Source organism: Lycorma delicatula, chromosome 4 (assembly GCF_047948215.1).
Source record: "Lycorma delicatula isolate Av1 chromosome 4, ASM4794821v1, whole genome shotgun sequence".
In the NCBI taxonomy this organism is placed as follows: Eukaryota; Metazoa; Arthropoda; class Insecta; order Hemiptera; family Fulgoridae; genus Lycorma; species Lycorma delicatula.
Window position 1 is genome coordinate 201,932,704 of NC_134458.1, and position 17,473 is coordinate 201,950,176.

A 17,473-nucleotide genomic window follows, 5' to 3' on the forward strand; every position below is an offset into this window, starting at 1 on the left:
TACTTTTTGTAACTAATTACATACACCACAAAAGAAACCAATTTGCAAAAATTTACCATAGAAATTTAGATCCCAATAAGTGGCAGAAACTTATAACGTGTTGTAACAAGGTAATCAATTTTTCAGTATGTTGCCAGCAAAGAAGAAGGTACCTTATTGGTTTTTAGTATATGTAACTGATGTTATAATGGTGTGTTTACTGGTAAGTTTTTCAATGCTGGAGAAACGTAAAACTTATTTTTTTAAGAAGAACGGATGATTTCAGACCTAATGCTTTGGGTCAGAAACCCTGTATCCCAACATTACCTAAAAAACCACATCTTTAATCATAACTTCAATACCAATGAACCAATTTTTATTTTATTCATACCAAATGACTTGTCATTCAAAGGGCCTTACAATGAGGTGTCACACGCTACATCGTCTCATTTAAAAAAAAATAAGTTTTCAACCCTTGAAAATTTTGAAAATATTTATGGGCAAAATTTTGTGTTGTAATTTAAAAAATAATTTTCACAATTTTAATCCACAGATTATTGGTTTAATTAGTAATATCATGCAATCTTATAGTTATTTTTGTTGTACTGAATTTAAAAAAAAGTACTACTACAAATGGTTTTTGACACCTATCAAGTGAAGAGGTGGGCAGATTTTAAATCTCTTTTTATCAAAATTCATTATTTTTTTGGGTTGTAAATTAATGTAATTAAATGTTACCATTGCTATTTAAGATTTTTGAGTTGAGGTAGGGTATAGTGATGAGAGGGTCGGTTCCACTCCTTTGAAAATAATTTTAAAAAGGCTCCCCCCAAGAATGATACATGCCTGCAATAGAAATACAATGGGACTAATAGCTGTTGAATAATAAATGTGGTAACTTTTCAAATGACCTCACTGTATTTTCTAAATACACTACATATTAGTTAATAAACAAGTTTATTTATAAATTAAGACTACATTTATTTAATAAGATTTTTTTTTGCCAAAAATTTGTTTGATATTTGGAGGTGCAACTGTATTTCTGTTTAAAAAGTAAAGATAAAATAAAACACCACATACTGTTAATTTGAAATTTATGCAGGGTTCTTCAAGACGTTTGTCTACCGAGTCTGGTCTAAGTAGTCAAGAAAAATTGAAGATACCTCAGTTAAATGTTGGCAACAGCAGTAGTGGTGGTGGAAAAAGAGGATCTCGTAAGCTCAAACTTAGTGAAAGCATTGCCTCTAGCCTAGGTTCCAACCTTAATAGAGCTGGAGGTGCTCATGATCTTACCAAAATGTTACTGACTGATGATTACTTTAGTGATGTTAATCCTCGCAGTATGCGTCGACTTATGAATGTTGTTTATATAACTGGTGAGTTTAAATATTTTTTGTGTGTATGTAATTTTTTCATCAATAGTTCAACTATTTGGTATTTCTGCATCTATTTATTTCTGTACAGTCGTTAAGCCTCAAATACCTTTCATATCATACATCTATAATTATTTGTATTAGTATCTGTCATTATTTGTTAACTACATATTTCCTCTGTAGAAGGAAAGACCCTTGCATGCAGAACCAAATTTAATAAACTGATGTTTGCTTTAATTGTCTATCAATCTTGCCCTTATTTTTTTTTTTAATTTGCTTTAAACCTTCTCTTAAAAAAACCTTTCTCTAAATCGTCTTTTAAAACCTCTTCATTTAATCTACTTAATTTTCAACAATTTCTTCAATTATCACATTAAAAAACCATTTGATTTTTTCTGCTTTCCCATTGTTCATAATTTGCTGCAATATTTATATAATAAATATATATGACATATATATATATATATATAAAATCTTATCAAACCATGCAATTTGTGTTTTTTGAAACAAAAAACTGTATGGGAATGTAGTGTTAAACTTGAAACTGGTATTATATGTTGCTCAGGCATGTACAGGTAATAGGTTCTGTCATTGTAGTATTCCGCATGAATTTTTTGTACAATGCCATTGTTATCCAGTAAATTGTATCCAACAAAAAAACTAGGGATATGAGTGAACAAATTATTGGACTGTTGTACCTTTTGGATTGCTACCTATTTTCATTGGAGTAGAATGATTACTATTTTACAATTATATATTAAATGTTTTTGTTTTATTTCAATTCAACTTTTCATGTTGTTGTTTTTGATTTTATTTATAGAATTTTGATTTGCTTTTTATTTTATTTTTCTATCGTTTTTATTTTTTGTATTTGAAAGTTTTTGTTGTTTTATAATTGTGTTAGGCAAAGAAAATTTATGTATTTATTTTTTTATGATCAGCAAGTACACTTCTATACAAAATAAAAATAAATATAAGCAAAATACATCTCATTAACGCCACTCGCAAAGTTAATAAATTTAATAAATGTGGTTAATCTGTGGTCTTTAGAACAATAAATGAAACAAACCTAGCCGTTATATACAGACCTGCATTACCAAACACCTTGTCCCTGGATTGTATATAAACTCAACTGCTTTGTCCTTACAATACTTTATGTATTAAATAGGTGCAGCTTCAAGATAGAATGAACACTTAAATGCCTAACTTTGGAATGTAAAGTCAATATTTGCCAATCATTTCATCAATTGACTAATCACAAATGTATAAAGATTAAAAACATTCATGATATTTATGCAAAAAAAATCCAAAGAGCCACAAAGATCCAGAAATGCAAAATATTTGATGCCAGGATGAGAACAGCAGCAGTCGATGAAGCTGGGTGTAAGAGTGACTGAAAATGATGACAAGTTTCTAAAAACTTTATTTTTATCAGATCTGTTGTGATTTGTTTTTTAAAAATTTAATAGTTAACTTTCATTTTTTTTTTACTTAAAAATGTGTGGTGTACACATTTATGAGTGTACACCACAGGTATACATGTATGAATTTTGGCAGTACTATTAAAAAATATTTATATTTAAATTTTGGTTTTTAGGTTTGAAACGGAGATTAATTGTGCAGAATATATTTTTGGCAATTTTCTTATTTATATATATATATATATATATTAACAATATGGCTAATATATTTTTTTATATTATGGTAAATAGTCCAGAATGTTCTGGATAAAATTCTGTGAATACCAGGCTCATTGTAAGTTCAAAAATCTAATTAGTATATTTTTTTAAATGTTTGAAAAAATTATCACTTTCTGCAGCAGTATTTTTTACAACTATACTTATAAAAAATGATTAGCAATAAAATATTCAAAAAAATCATTTTATAAAGATTTGTTACTAATCATGTGTAAAACATTGTGTATTTTAGTTATACCCAAATTACAAGTTACTGTGACAAACAAGTTTTTTATAACAAAGCTTTGATATTGTAGATTTGTAAAGTTAAATTAAATCACTAATTCATTTGAAATATAATCTTAATTTATATTTATTATATATATATTTTCATATTTATAATCTTAATTTTTTTATAAAATTAAATTTTTTTAAATAATTTACCATTTCAGGTCGTTTATTGAAGGCGTTTCAAATTGATTTCAATTGGTATCATTTGGCAAGTTGGATTAATATAACTGAACAATGGCCATATAGAACTTCATGGTTAATTCTTTATCATGACCTTTCCGAAGATGCAATTGATGACAATATGTCACTTAAGACACTTTATGACAAGTAAGTAAATGATTCTTTTTTCTGGGGGATAGGGAGTCAGTCTTCTCTTTTCCTTCCTGGCAATAAAAGATTTGGTATTATGTATAAAATTACGTTTCTGGAAATGAAGCTAATTTTGATTTATATGTAGAAAAACTTTTTTTGTTGATAAAAATTATTTCTTAAACCAAACATTTTTTTTAGAGTGGATATATTGCCGATAGTATCTGTCTAATTTTGTTTTCAAGATGTGGCTACTGCTATGACTCTACTTTTAGTGTAAGCTGTTCAAGAATGTTGGTAGCTTTGTTCTTATTAACAAGTTTAATTATCCTATCTTTGCTTGAGTGATTAACGTCATTGCATTAGATCAACTAGACAGATATATTTTAATGCTGATTGGTCTTTCATACTGTCATTGTCCATTATTGTATTAATGACATAATATACAGCACACTGGCTCAGTAATCTAGGGTGTAACAAACTATAGATTCACTCAAATAGGTGAACTACAGCAAACTGCCAGTGGAACTCTGATAAAAAAAAGCAGCATTAGATATTTGGAATGTCACCTGAATCAATTAAGAAAAAAATATTTTCAGAGAGGCTTTTACATTAAAAGAGGTCCATTTTACAATGCTTAAAAGTATATGAAAACAACAGCATTCATTCAGGATTCTTACCTTTATCTTATCAGAACAAGATTTTATTTTCCTTTTTTAACAAAATATTCTTACTTTCACATTCCCAAAGATTCATTCGTTATTTTACTTACTGTGTATGTTTATCAACTTCATGCTCCTGATTTGTTTCTCACAAAATAACCTTACTTTAAAATTCTGTATTTCCTCTTTGTAAAACTCAGAAAAAATAAAATAATTTACAATTAAGAAAAAACAAATCTGGTATTTAGACAGTGTAGTAAAAAAATTTCCCTGAGGAAATTAAAAACAGGGATTAAGTGCTCATATCTGTGCAATTCATATTACAAGTGCAAGTATGATAATTGTGTTATTTTACAGTATGACTTTTGAATTTTTGAGTGGAGTTTAAACATATAGACATGTAACCATTCAGATTTTGAAATTAAAATTTCTGAAAGAAAGGTATGTTAAAATTGAATTAATATGATATTATGATATACATTTAATTTTATTTAAGTTACCATTTGAGATTTGTTGGATTAACAACTATAGTGAGAATACATTTCTTAAGAAACAACATAATCTTGAATTATAACTTACTTTTTAAATGAACATTGATGATACTATTTTATTATTTTTTTTAGAATCCGTCCACAAATTCCAACCAGCAAGGATGTTGAACCATTATTAGAGTTGGATAGAGATGAAAGAAAATTTGATATTTTTTTGACATTCCATCGTTCTAGTTTACTCGTTAGTGATCTCAGAGTCTTCTTACCATTTACTATTAATTTGGATCCATATATTAAAAAAGTAATCAAAGGTAAGATTCTCTTTTATAATATCAATTACTTGATTTTTGAAGTCGAAGGTTCTGAGGTTCAAATCCAAGTAAAATTTAGTTGCTTTTGTATGGATTTAAATGCTGGATGATGGTTACTGGTGTACTTTGGTGGTTGGGGTTCAATTAACCATACATCTCAGGAATTGTCAGACTGAGTCTGTGCAAGACTGCACCTCATTTACCTATCATCCTCATCTCATTGGGCTGTGAGGAGGGTTGCTTATTGTTCACTAGTTGAACAGATTGCAACGTACACATTAGGAAAATAAATGTAAATATATGTATATTTTACTAATTTGTTAATACTGCTAAACTTAATGCTATCATAACAATTGATTAGTTTAAAATAAAATTTATTATATAATATTTTGAAAAAAGTTAAATACATAAATGGGCCTTCTGAGACTTTTCTTTCTCATTTTGTTAAGTGAATAGTATGTATTTATAAATGGGTTCAGAATTATTTTAAAATAGTAGGCACATCATTCTAATTTTAAACTGTGACAAAATATTAGCAAGATTGGTTGAAATGAGATAATCCTTAAACAAGTGAACTTAATTGTCCAGACAAAAGTATGTAAATTATTTGAAACTGCTATCGATTTGCAGTATACTATTATGAGTAAATGAATAAAAAAAGTTAAGTAATAAGTAAACAAACATATGAATGTTCTGATAAAAATTATGATGTTTTCAGAGTAGTCAGTAGTATTTCAACTCTTCATTATTTAAAAAAATAATTTTATATAAATGTGTTATTTAACATATTGAAAGAGATAAGGAATGAAGCATAAATCCTCCTACATTCCATTACATGAAACTTAAAATTCCAAGAAATACAAATGTGTTTAAATCTACAGGTTTAAATCCACTTATGGTTGTATTGTAAAAGTGTATATTCTGTTAAACAAAAGGGTGGCTGGAAAGTAACTTACGTTTGTGCCTAGCATTGAGATGGGTGGGGATAGAGCTGCCATCTTGGGGTCAAAACGTTTCTACATTCAGTATGCATCAAGCTGTTGTAGCATGTGAACTGTGATTTTTCTACTTTGTTGTGAATTAATGAAATGTGCGCTTCAGTAGAAAATCCCGTGAGTTGTGACGTGCGTTCAGTGATTATGTTTTTACTGGCAAAAAACCTCAAACCAATTGAAATTCATCAGCAACTTTGTGAGGTGTATGGAGATGAAATAATGAGTGAAGGTGGACTGAATGCACCACTGCGGTGCATTCAGTTTAAAAATAGTCGCTCCAGTGTTCATGATGAGGACCACAGTGGTTGGCCTGTGACTGATGAACTGACAATGAAAATCAATGATAAAATTCATGAAAATCGCCGTATTATGATTACAAAACTCTCACTTCATTTCTCCCAAATTTCACAAAGTTTACTGCATGAAATTGTATCAGGGAAGCTTGGTTATCACAACTTTTGTGCAAGATGGGTGCCAAAAATCTAAGGTGGCAGATTTTTACAGAGAAGGAATTGAAAAGCTTGTGCATCGTTGTGATAAATGCCTCAATTTAAATGGTGACTGTGCAGAAAAATATTTTAAGATTGTTCCTTTCAAATGTATATAATAAAATTTCCCATTTTTATTTGGTTGGTTTTTTATTTCAAAACGTAAGTTACTTTCTGGACAGTCCTCATATCATCAGAATTAATATCATTTATTTTCTTGTTTTTTTTTTCTATATCCTCTGACTTAAGCTGAATGTAGAAAATATAAGAATAGTTAATGAGCGTATGTGGACCAATATTATTAAAGGAAAACTGTTGCACAAGCAAATCTTGAGATTTTAGTGTATGTAACATCTGCTTACATTAGTCAGAGTCATTTCTTTTATAAAATTTTATTATTGAATTTGTACTATATTCTACGAGTATATATCTTTTTTTTTATAGAAGACCAACAAAATTTGGAGGAGGCAGGCTTATTAATGATGTCAGCTGTTAATAATCCATCTGTAGCAACGCCTGCCAGTATAGGATCACATGGCTCTACACCTCTGCATTGGCAACATGATTCAACTGCTTGGGGATTAAGAAAATCAAATTTATTAAGAAGACAGGTAATGTATTATGAGGGTAAATCAAATATAAATGGGATTTTTTTCCTGAGCGTCTATGGTTGGTAGGACTGGGCCCACGCTTCTAGTATGCTTGGGTGGGGTCATTAGGAGTGGGAAGAGCTGGCCATTCCAACCCCTGTAAGCCGCACACTCGTGCTGCAGCCTGTCCTGATCCAGGTTCCTTAGGTTATAGTGACCCAGATCTGGAGCTCAGAGACCACCTCCGTACATGATCTCATAGGTTATAAGCCTATGATTGCTCACATTGCCCTTGGACCAGACAGTCCAACTACTTGTACACCTAAGCAAATCACCAGTCACCAAGGTGATGTCGATGTAACTTTCCCCCAGTTCAGAAGAGAAAGTCGGCAGTTGTTCTGCCTCTTTAAGCAAGTAGAGGTTTCTGGCTTCAACAAACTGTGCGAGACCAGCGTCTCTGGGGTCAGTGAGTGGTGAATCCCAGGCGCAAGACTTGGCGTTAGCATCCAGCACTCTGATGCCCGGGAGACCATCCAGAATCCACCCCAACTTTGCCAAGTCATCGATACTCCATCCAAGCTGGAAATATCCTGACACCAGTATGACATCGAGCATACCCCTCATGACTTGCACAACGGTAAACCGCTCGTCAGAAAACTGGGGTATCCAGAAGACACCCAACGAAACCGAGCTGACCACGATCTCGGAGAATGGCCATCCCCCATGAAATTGAATAACATCAACCCCGTGGAAGCCGATCACCCTATCGCCAATCGTGTATGGCTCCTGGACCAAGATGACCTCAAGGCCTTACTCCTCAAGGATTCTCATGGCTTCATTGGCGGCCGCTCGGGAATGATGCAGGTTTAACTGCCCCAGGTGCAAGTGTTCAACAAGGTGACGACCGTCCTCGAAAGCTTCCCCCAATTCAGGCATCGCCAAACACTTTATTGTTGACGATCTTCACTTGGGCTATGTCATGCGACCTGCATTGTTCGCACCTAACCTGGTGTCTGGCATCAAAGCCTTTCACCAAGGCACAAGGAGTGCACTTTGCAGGCACGGTCTTATTATGGCAGTTAATTGCTCTGTGCCCAGCAAGAGTGCAATGAACACACATCTCCAACTGTGCTCTATAGCGGAGAGAGGTGTGACCAAAGCTTTAACATTTGAAGCAATGGGGTAAACTTCTTTATGATTGACAACCTGCAAGAAGTCCACTCAAGGAACAGCCGACCACCTGCCTTAAGACCTGCCGGATCATAGGCAAGGTCTCAATTACCCAGTGGCTCTTTGAGGCTTCTTTCCACCCCAACCACTGGACCACCCTGGCTCCCTTGAGGAAGTCCTCGGTAGCCATATTCAGTGCTGGATTTTGGCTGGGTATCGCCTTGAGGATTTCAGGCTCCTCTGCTCTCATTGCCCTTGGCAAGTTGTACACCAATATTTGTGGCCTCTGCTCGGCCAGCAACATTTCAACACCAGCTCAGTAACCATCAAGCTACACTCTGATAGGTATGAGTTGACAAGCTGCCAAAACTCAAACCGAAATATGCGACTTCTTCTTAAAGTAGATTTTGGACCATGTGGCCCCCATCTCCTTGATCCACCCCAAACTGTTGGATCCGGAGCTCACCTTTACAGGCTTCTCCCTGGAGACCTTCCGCTCAGGGCAGATCACTGCACTGTTGTCATCAGCCATCCTCAACTTCGGATGAGGATACCCTTCCGACTTGGCTCACCCCTCACTACTGTGCTCTTCTCATGCAGTTCCAGCTACTGCCTTCCCTGCACAACTTGAAGCAGAGGCTACCACAGGTTTTGAGTGCAATGCCACCTGATCACGAGGGGGGTAGGGGTACCTGCCCCGTGCAGACCACGGGGTCCTTAGCCGGAACCCGCCAATCTATATTTACACCCAAATATTTGATATTCAGTTTAAATTGGAGCGACTGCCCACCTAATCTGTGATCTGTTGGCCTTATTATTCTCCTTTTCGTAAGTGTTGTACATAAACATTTCTGTGGGAACAGCTCCAGTCCATTCTCTTGCATCCAGTCATTAATAATCTCTAGGACTGTGTTCCCCCTTGCTTCAAGTTCTGTCGTTTACCAAGACAGCAAGATCGTTGGTAAACGATCAACCAGAATTCTGTCTCATCTGGGGCTCTTCTTATCTTTTAGCTTAAGTATGGCTGTGATGACCTCAAGAAAGAAGCGTTTTTTTTCACATTTTATAACCTTAGTTACTACTCTGGTTTCTTCTCCTGGAAGCAATCTCGTGATCTGTCTTTCTGCATTTTCCTCTGTGAGAACAGGGAGACACCTGCCAAAACATTTTATGGCTATCTGGTTGACCCGTCCCCACGGATCCACATCCACATCACCACAGAGCTCCCTCCATTTGGTTATCTAGGACTGTTTTATCTCATAATTTGGAGAACGTCTACTGGCTACAAAGTTACTTGCTGCTATTTCATATGCATAGCCACTAGCTATTTGTAAACATCACTTCTGGCGTCGTAACTGCTGTAGGTTCTGTCACAATTCAGTGATTTTATCCATCCACCAATATATCTGTTTGTTTACTCTGTTATCCTTTGGAAGGTGTGAGATTTCTCATATTATTAAATCTTGAAGAACCTTAGGCGTTACCTGCCTCTCATCTCTGATCTTGTCCGCAACCTTAGCTACGACTGTCGTGACCTCTCCATTCGTAAGACATTGTGGCTTCTTACTTCCTCCTGTACTAAACGAGGTGTCACTTACTTCCAGCATTTTAGCTTTGTGATTGCTCACGGTCTCTTCAGTAAGGACTGTCCATCTGCACCTGTTGTGGTCCCACCTTCCATCTAAGACAATGAAGGTCCAATACCAACACATGACCCCTGACATCATACGTCGGGGTGTTGTTGAAACAGTAGAGACCAGTAGCTTGCATAAGTTCAGTTAGCATTTCACCCCTGCGATTAGTGTAATTACTACCAGCTGTCGTGGCTTTACATTTAAGATGGCCTATTAATATCACCATTTTTGGAGACCTAAATATTATGTTTTGTTGTTGTCCAGTGTAGTTCTCATACTCCAGAAGATTGCAGTTGTAGCTGATGTATATCCCAATCAGTACAGGACTCATCAACTCAAGAGCAATCATCCTGCATCCTCTGTGGAACAATTGCTAACCTAGTCTGCCTTTTACATTTAACATGTCTATATCTCCTTACGCGTCGGCACACCATTTGCTTTTGGCTGCAGTATATCTATTTGGTTCTGATGTGACAAGTATGTCAACACTGGGGCCTTTCGCTACCTCTCGCACGAAGTCATGAGATGAGAGAGTATACTTTGGTTGGCATTTGATAAGAGGAGCTTAAACATTGCCAGCAGATCTGTATGTCATGGCTCTGGTACAGTGATTGTTTTTTCCACAGTCAAAACCTAGTTTGGGCTCCTTGCACTCCCTGATCTTATGTTCGTTTTCGCCACAGTTGTAGCATAAGTCTAGTCTTCTGGCCCCCTGACACTCTTGAGCTCCTGTGTCAAGAACCATCTGTAACACCGGTTGTTGTCTTCTCTTACATAAGCCCGACAATGAACCCACTCGATACTTATTCTGTCCTTAACCAACTTGTTAGCTGCCCTATTTGTAGTCACCTCTGTCTTAAATTATTATTTGAATTTCATTGAATCTTTTTCAATGGTTCTTACCTTATAAAAACTATAAGATAAGGTTATTGGTAAAAACTATCAATATTGCAGTGTTAAAGTTTTACTAAAGCAAAAATAGTATAGTAGAATTATGGGTAATAAAGTACCATTAGTAGTAAAAACACTTACCGGAAATCTATTATGATGGTTGTAAAATTTTAGTTGATCAAGATGAAGCTATATATTTACTCGATGAAAATGTAAAGTCTAGTCTTCTGGCCCCCTGACACTCTTGAGCTCCTGTGTCAAGAACCCCAGCATCTGTAACACCAGTTGTTGTCTTCTCTTACATAAGCCCGACAATGAACCTACTCGATACTTATTCTGTCCTTAACCAACTTGTTAGCTGCCCTATTTGTAGTCACCTCTGTCTCATTTCGAGTATCCATACACCTGTCTGAAAGATGTTATTCATAATTGTTCGTGCTTGTTGAAAACATTTACTATGGCCTCATTCATTTATTGTTCAGTGATGTCCACAGCTATGTCCATTATGTGGACCACTGCCTATCTTATCTCCACAAGATCGCAAATCGACTTGGAGATCTGCTGCTTTGTCATGAAGGGTGGCGGTAAATTGCTCAGCCTTTTCCACACCTTTAATCTAGACCTGAAGTTCCTCGTCCCTTCCCTTTCTCAACTAAAGCACCTCTCTGGCCTCGTCCCGCGAGACTGCAGACTTCATAATCTTGAGCAGATCCGCGTATGATCTGCTCTGACAACAATGATATAACTGTCATTGAGTGGAAGTGTCACTCTCCTGCCATACGGACCTCAACCTTGACCTGCCATCCACCTCAACAGGGATAATGATGATACAAGCTTCATGATCTTCATAAGAGATACACCAGAATCTTCCTCACTAGTACACTGAATGCACCTCCTGACAAAAAGAATACTGGGTTCATTGATTTTGCCAAGATGCACCTCACTGCCTTCAAGATCTTGTTCAGCACCTCGCGATCACCATCAGCCATATTATAATAAATCCTGAATGAGTAAATTCTGTGGTGTATCAGTTTCATCGTCCATTAGTGATGAGACATAACGTACAACGTCTCCTGGGCTAAACTTTGATGTTGGGTACTTGTCTTGGTCAACCCTTCGCCTGCTGGCTAAGTCAATGAAATGACAGGTAACCCCACTCACTTCTGACTTGTCCTTCATCACAATAACTCTGTTCAGGATTTCAGTTGGCCACCTTAGCAGAAGATGGTCCAACAGCCCTGCATCCAACATTTCACCTGCTAAGACCCCACTGATGTCTGGATCTTTGGATGGCTTAGTTTATGTAGCCTGTGTTATAAGTCCCAATGGCAGGAAAAAGCAAAAATGAGCAAACCAAAAATCAAAACCACTAATTTGTTTCTTTGATAGTAATAGCATTGTCCATAAGGAGTTTTTGCCTACAGGACAGACTGTAAATCAATATGTTTACCAAGAAATTCTTGAAAGAATGCGGAAAAGAGTTGCCCACGTTAGACTAGCCATCAAAGACAACTGGATAATGCATCATGACAATGCACCTTGTCATATTGCATTGTCAATGTGTTTTTGGCAAATCAAAACCACCTTATTCACCTGACTTGAGTCCCTGCGACTATTTCCTGTTCCCGACTTTAAAAAAACATCTCAAAGGACACCATTTTGGAACAGTAGAAAACATTAAAAATAAATGTAACCGACCATCTGAAGAATATTCCCGTTTCTGAGTTCCAACACTGCTATGAAGAATGGGAAAACCGTTTGAAGCGTTGCATGGCTTCCCAAGGGAACTATTTCAAAGGTGATAAAAGTCCATGTATAACTGGATTGTAAATAAACATTTTTTCTGACTCAGTGTCATTACTTTATTTACAGACCTTGTATTTCTTTTAAAGTTAATGATGATTGTTTCGAAAAGCCATTTTTTTTGCAAGTTGTTAGGTTAGTATAATTGTATTATTGGGGTAATTAATTTATCTCTATTGTGTACATTTAGCACAATTATAACTATGAAAGTAATGAATAAACATAAATTTGCTAATTTTTATGCTCTTAAATTGTTAATTTATTAAGGAAGAAATTTACCTGGATTCAATAATTGATAATATTTTCTTAACAGAGTTTTCATATGTTAATTCAGAGGTCATTTACTAGAGGATCTTCAGCAACAGCAGCAACTGGTGTAGTGTACCCGACAGTAGTTGCTGGTACTCTAACAGGGGCAACAGCCGGTCTCGGATGGCCATCACCAGCTTCTGCCAGTGGTTGGTTGTCTACACCTGAACAAAGCATCTTGTCACAACATTCATTAATGAAAGGATATCCTTTGCCACCTGCTATACCCACACCACTTCCGGTATGTGAACTTTTTTATTAAAATTATCTATTATTTTGATGAATTCCATTTTTTAAATCATCTAAAATTACACTTGTACTAACAATTTAACAGTCATTTTGTCTGAAAAATGTGAAAAAATATACAGCTGTAATTGACTAAAGTTATTAATTTCATAAGAAATAAAATTACATAAAGTAAGTAAATATTTTTTATTGTAATTTAAAATGACATATTTCATTGTTGTGTACAGCGAATCAGTTGGACAGACAGTAACAAGGTCTGTACTACATTCCAGACTTACATGAAGTGACTGAACTTATTCACAAAAAATGGTCAAAATTCCCAGAAGTTTTAATGAAACTTCTGGGAACGTGGTTCATACGTGGTTCAATGCAAAAATAAGCTCTGTATTTACTTAGAACTGAACTGGTTGTTCTTTTAATGACTCATATTGACTCATATTTATTGAATCATATGACTCATATTGAAAAAAACATCTTTAATGTTAAACAAAAATATTTTTTATATTAACTTGTAATGGAATTACAGAATGTTTAAATATAATTGTTTAGTTACTGTTTTCTGTTTGGTTAGAAAAGTTGATAAAAAGTAAGTTAGTTTTTGGTAGTAATAATTTTCTGTATTTTTCATATGTTTTCTTCAGGTAAATTGCAACTAAAAATAACGTAGAAAAAACTAAATTTTTATGTGGTACAAAATCCACATTTTTTTCATTCAAAGTTCACAGGATAATTCTTAAGAGTAAATTAATAGAGAAGTTAATTATTATTATAGAAGTACTAATTTTTCTGCCTTCAAAAAATAGGAAATTAATAAGTAAAGTTGAAATAATTTTGAAAGATTTTTTTTAGAAGTAGGATTTGATAATTTAATTTAAATAGAAATTCTGTAATTGAAAAGAAAACATTTCTTATTTTATCTGGAAAGTACTAGATTTGAGTCATGATGAAATTTTTTTTAGCTTCAGGAATTAATTTCTCATTATGTAAAAAAAATGTTAACTGTGATTGGATTTCTGCTTTTTTTGCCTGTATGAATAAGCAAATACAACGGATATCTCTAAAGGAAAGACTGCTGAGAAATTTCTCTCTTTAAGATAGATGAACCTGTGTCACTCATGGCCATGCTAGTAACCTACATACTGCATTGTTGTCTGTAAGTTGTCGCATTGTAGTATTTTTGATTATGTGTGAGTTATTATTTTATAAAATGAATAGGAAAATTGATGTCGCCGACTGTGAAATATGTGGAGTCACGTTTGTTAAACCATCAAAACGTTAAGCCGGCTGAAATTCATAGGCAGTTGGTTGCTGTGTGCAGTATAATTTAATGAATGAAAGAAATGTCCAAAAATGGTGTGAAAGGTTTAGAAATAACAGAATTAATGTGCATGATGAAGAACATTTGGGGAGACCCTTGATAATCACTGAGGAGTTGTTGAAACGCATCGGTGATGAAATTAGAAATGATCGTTCCTCAACGATTTCTGACCTGGCCTGTCTTTTTCCTGATGTTTCAAGAGCTGTTACTTTCTTTTTCTTTTCCTGTTTAACCTCCAGTAATTACCTTTCAGATAATACTTCAGAGGATTAATGAGGATGATATGTATGAGTGTAAATGAAGTGTAGTCCTGTACAGTCTCAGTTCAACCATTCCTGAGATGTGTAGTTAATTGAAACCCAACCACCAAACAACACTGGTAGTATCCATGATCTAGTATTCAAATCTGTGTAAAAATAACTGACTTTACTAGGACTTTAACGCTGGAACTCTTGTCTTCCAAATCAGCTGATTTGAGAAGACGCATTCACCACTAGACCAACCCAGTGGGATATAAGAGCTGTTACTGGTCGCATTATTCATGACCGTTTAGGCTTCAGAAAATTTGTAAACGTTGGGTGCTGCATGTCTTAACGGAACGTCACAAAAAAAAATGAATGGGATCGGCTTTGAAATTTTTTATGTGCTACACAGAAAAAGGTGATGAGTTCCTTAATTTAATTTGTTACCACCAATGAAACATGGATTTCATATTACATGCCAGAGTGAAAACGGCAGTCAAGTGAATGGCGTCATCCTCAATCACCAACTAGACCAACAAAGGTCAAGCCACAGCCATTTGGACACAAATTGATGGCCACAGTCTTTTGGGATTGGTTTGGCATACTCCTGATCGATTTCATGCCACGTGGAACAACTATAAATCCAGAAGCCTACTGTGAAACTCAACATAAGTTACGGCATGCCATTCAAAATTGGCGACATTGGCGACTGGCCAACACAGTGTTATCCTGCTTCATGATAATGCACATCCACATGTTGCGGGTCTGACACATGATTTACTGAGAATATTTGGATGGGAAATTTTATGATCACCCACCATATAGTCTGAAATTAGCTCTTTCTGATTACCATTTGTTTGGGAAATTTAAAGAATTTTTGAGTGTTAAGCAATTCACGAGTGACAGTGATCTTAAAAATGTTAATCAGTGGCTAAATGGACTGGCGGCAGAAGAATATGATGAGGGTATTTTGAAGCTGTGTATTGCTACAATAAATGTCTTAATTTATGTGGCAGTTATTTAGAGAAGTAGTATAACGTATGTAGTTCAAGAGAAATAAAAGATATTTGTAAAGTTTTCAGGTTAAATTTTTTTACAATGAAACAAGCTTTACTTTAGAGATAAACTCTTGTAAATAAATTAGTGATTGCTAATGGTGCTTGAGTTAATGTGGATGATCCTTCTTTGTCTAAAGATAATCATCTAATTTGTAGTAATATAGAAGACTTCTAAAATTCAAATTTTTCTTTTAGAAGTATTATTTAGAAAAAAAAATGAATAAATTTTTAGAACATATCAAAATTTACCAGTTATACAAGGCATGTTTTTTAATCTGCTGCTGATTTTCATACAAAAATTGCCAATGTTTACGGACTTGGTATTATGTGTGAAGGTAAAGTTTGCTAATGGTGTCGTTTGTTTCGTGGAGGAAGAACGAATGTTCATGACAAAGAACCTAGTGGTCATCCAACTGCCATCACAGATGAATTGACTGAAAATGTGAATGCAAAAATCTGTGAAAACAGACTGTTTTCAATTATACTGTTTTTCAGTTATCGATTGAATTTTCTTTTGTTTCATGATCAGTAATTTACAACATTTTAACTGAAAAACTGGGTTTCAGATGGGAACACAAAAAATGTTGACAGAAACATACAAAGATAAATTCTTGATGCAGCTCAAACATTTTCGAGACGCTACAAAAATGAAGGTATGGTTATGGAAACACATTGTGACCACAATGAAACATGGATATCTTATTCAAAGATTGAGACAAACCAGCAATCAAAGTGACAAGTGAATCAAAGTGATTCATCATCCCTGAAGCCCAAAAAGTTTAAGCAAGAAAGTTCAATGAAAAAGCTTATGGCTACAGTTTTTTGGAACACTGAAAGGATATTGCTGATTGATTTTTTGAACATGGAAGAATGGTTAATACTGATATGTACTGTGAAATGCTTACAAAACTTAGATGTTCGGTTCAAAACAAAAGGTGTGGGAAGCTAACCAACAGGATTTTGTTTCTCTACGATAACGCATGACCTCACACAGCAAACAAAACCCCTAAACAACTGCGATGATTTCATTGGGAAATCTTCGAACATCCGCCTAACTGTCTGGATCTTGCACCGACTGATTATTACCTATTTCTCTATTTAAAACAATGGCTTGCATCACAGAAGTTTGAAGATGATAGGAAATTGCAAAACAGAGTAATTAATTGGTTTAATTCACAGGCAGGAGAATTCTTCATTAACGGAATGGTGAAGCTGGTAAGCTGATATCAAAAATGTATTGCAGTGATTGGTGAATATGTAGGAGAAAAAAAAAAGTATATATATATATAGCTGCCGAACGGCTTTGACGGCACATGACATTTTATAACCTTGCAGTAGCCCTGGTCTTTGGCAAAGTTGACTTGGCTCCTGGTGAGCTGGAGCAAGAAGGTAGCATCCACATCCAGTGGCTCCCTTGGCGGGCCGGCCAGGCCTGCTGGTCTGGTGGGGATGTTGGCATCTGCCGGGAGGTTCCATGTTGAGGTGGCCAGGAAATTTCTTCTGTCTTCTTCCATCTTCTTCTTCTTGGTCTTCTTCAGGTGGTGGTTGACGATGAATTAAAAATTCATTGTTCATGCTCTTTTATTGGAGCCTAGAGTGGTGGGAGAACTGCGCAGTCATCTGCATGGTGGGAGTGA

The 17,473-nt window shown here is 35.1% G+C and overlaps 1 protein-coding gene across 7 annotated transcripts in view; it reads left to right on the forward strand.

The window, feature by feature from the left end:
* The window catches only part of Arms (Ankyrin repeat-rich membrane spanning), a 310,321-nt gene that overhangs the window by 185,504 nt on the left and 107,344 nt on the right, over nt 1–17,473 (forward strand). For all 7 annotated transcript variants that reach the window (XM_075365014.1, XM_075365013.1, XM_075365015.1 and 4 more), the window contains 5 exons: nt 1,082–1,355; nt 3,481–3,646; nt 4,914–5,092; nt 7,020–7,186; nt 12,998–13,213. In XM_075365014.1, the coding sequence (XP_075221129.1) occupies nt 1,082–1,355; nt 3,481–3,646; nt 4,914–5,092; nt 7,020–7,186; nt 12,998–13,213 (1,002 nt within the window). The remainder of the gene's footprint in view (nt 1–1,081; nt 1,356–3,480; nt 3,647–4,913; nt 5,093–7,019; nt 7,187–12,997; nt 13,214–17,473) is intronic.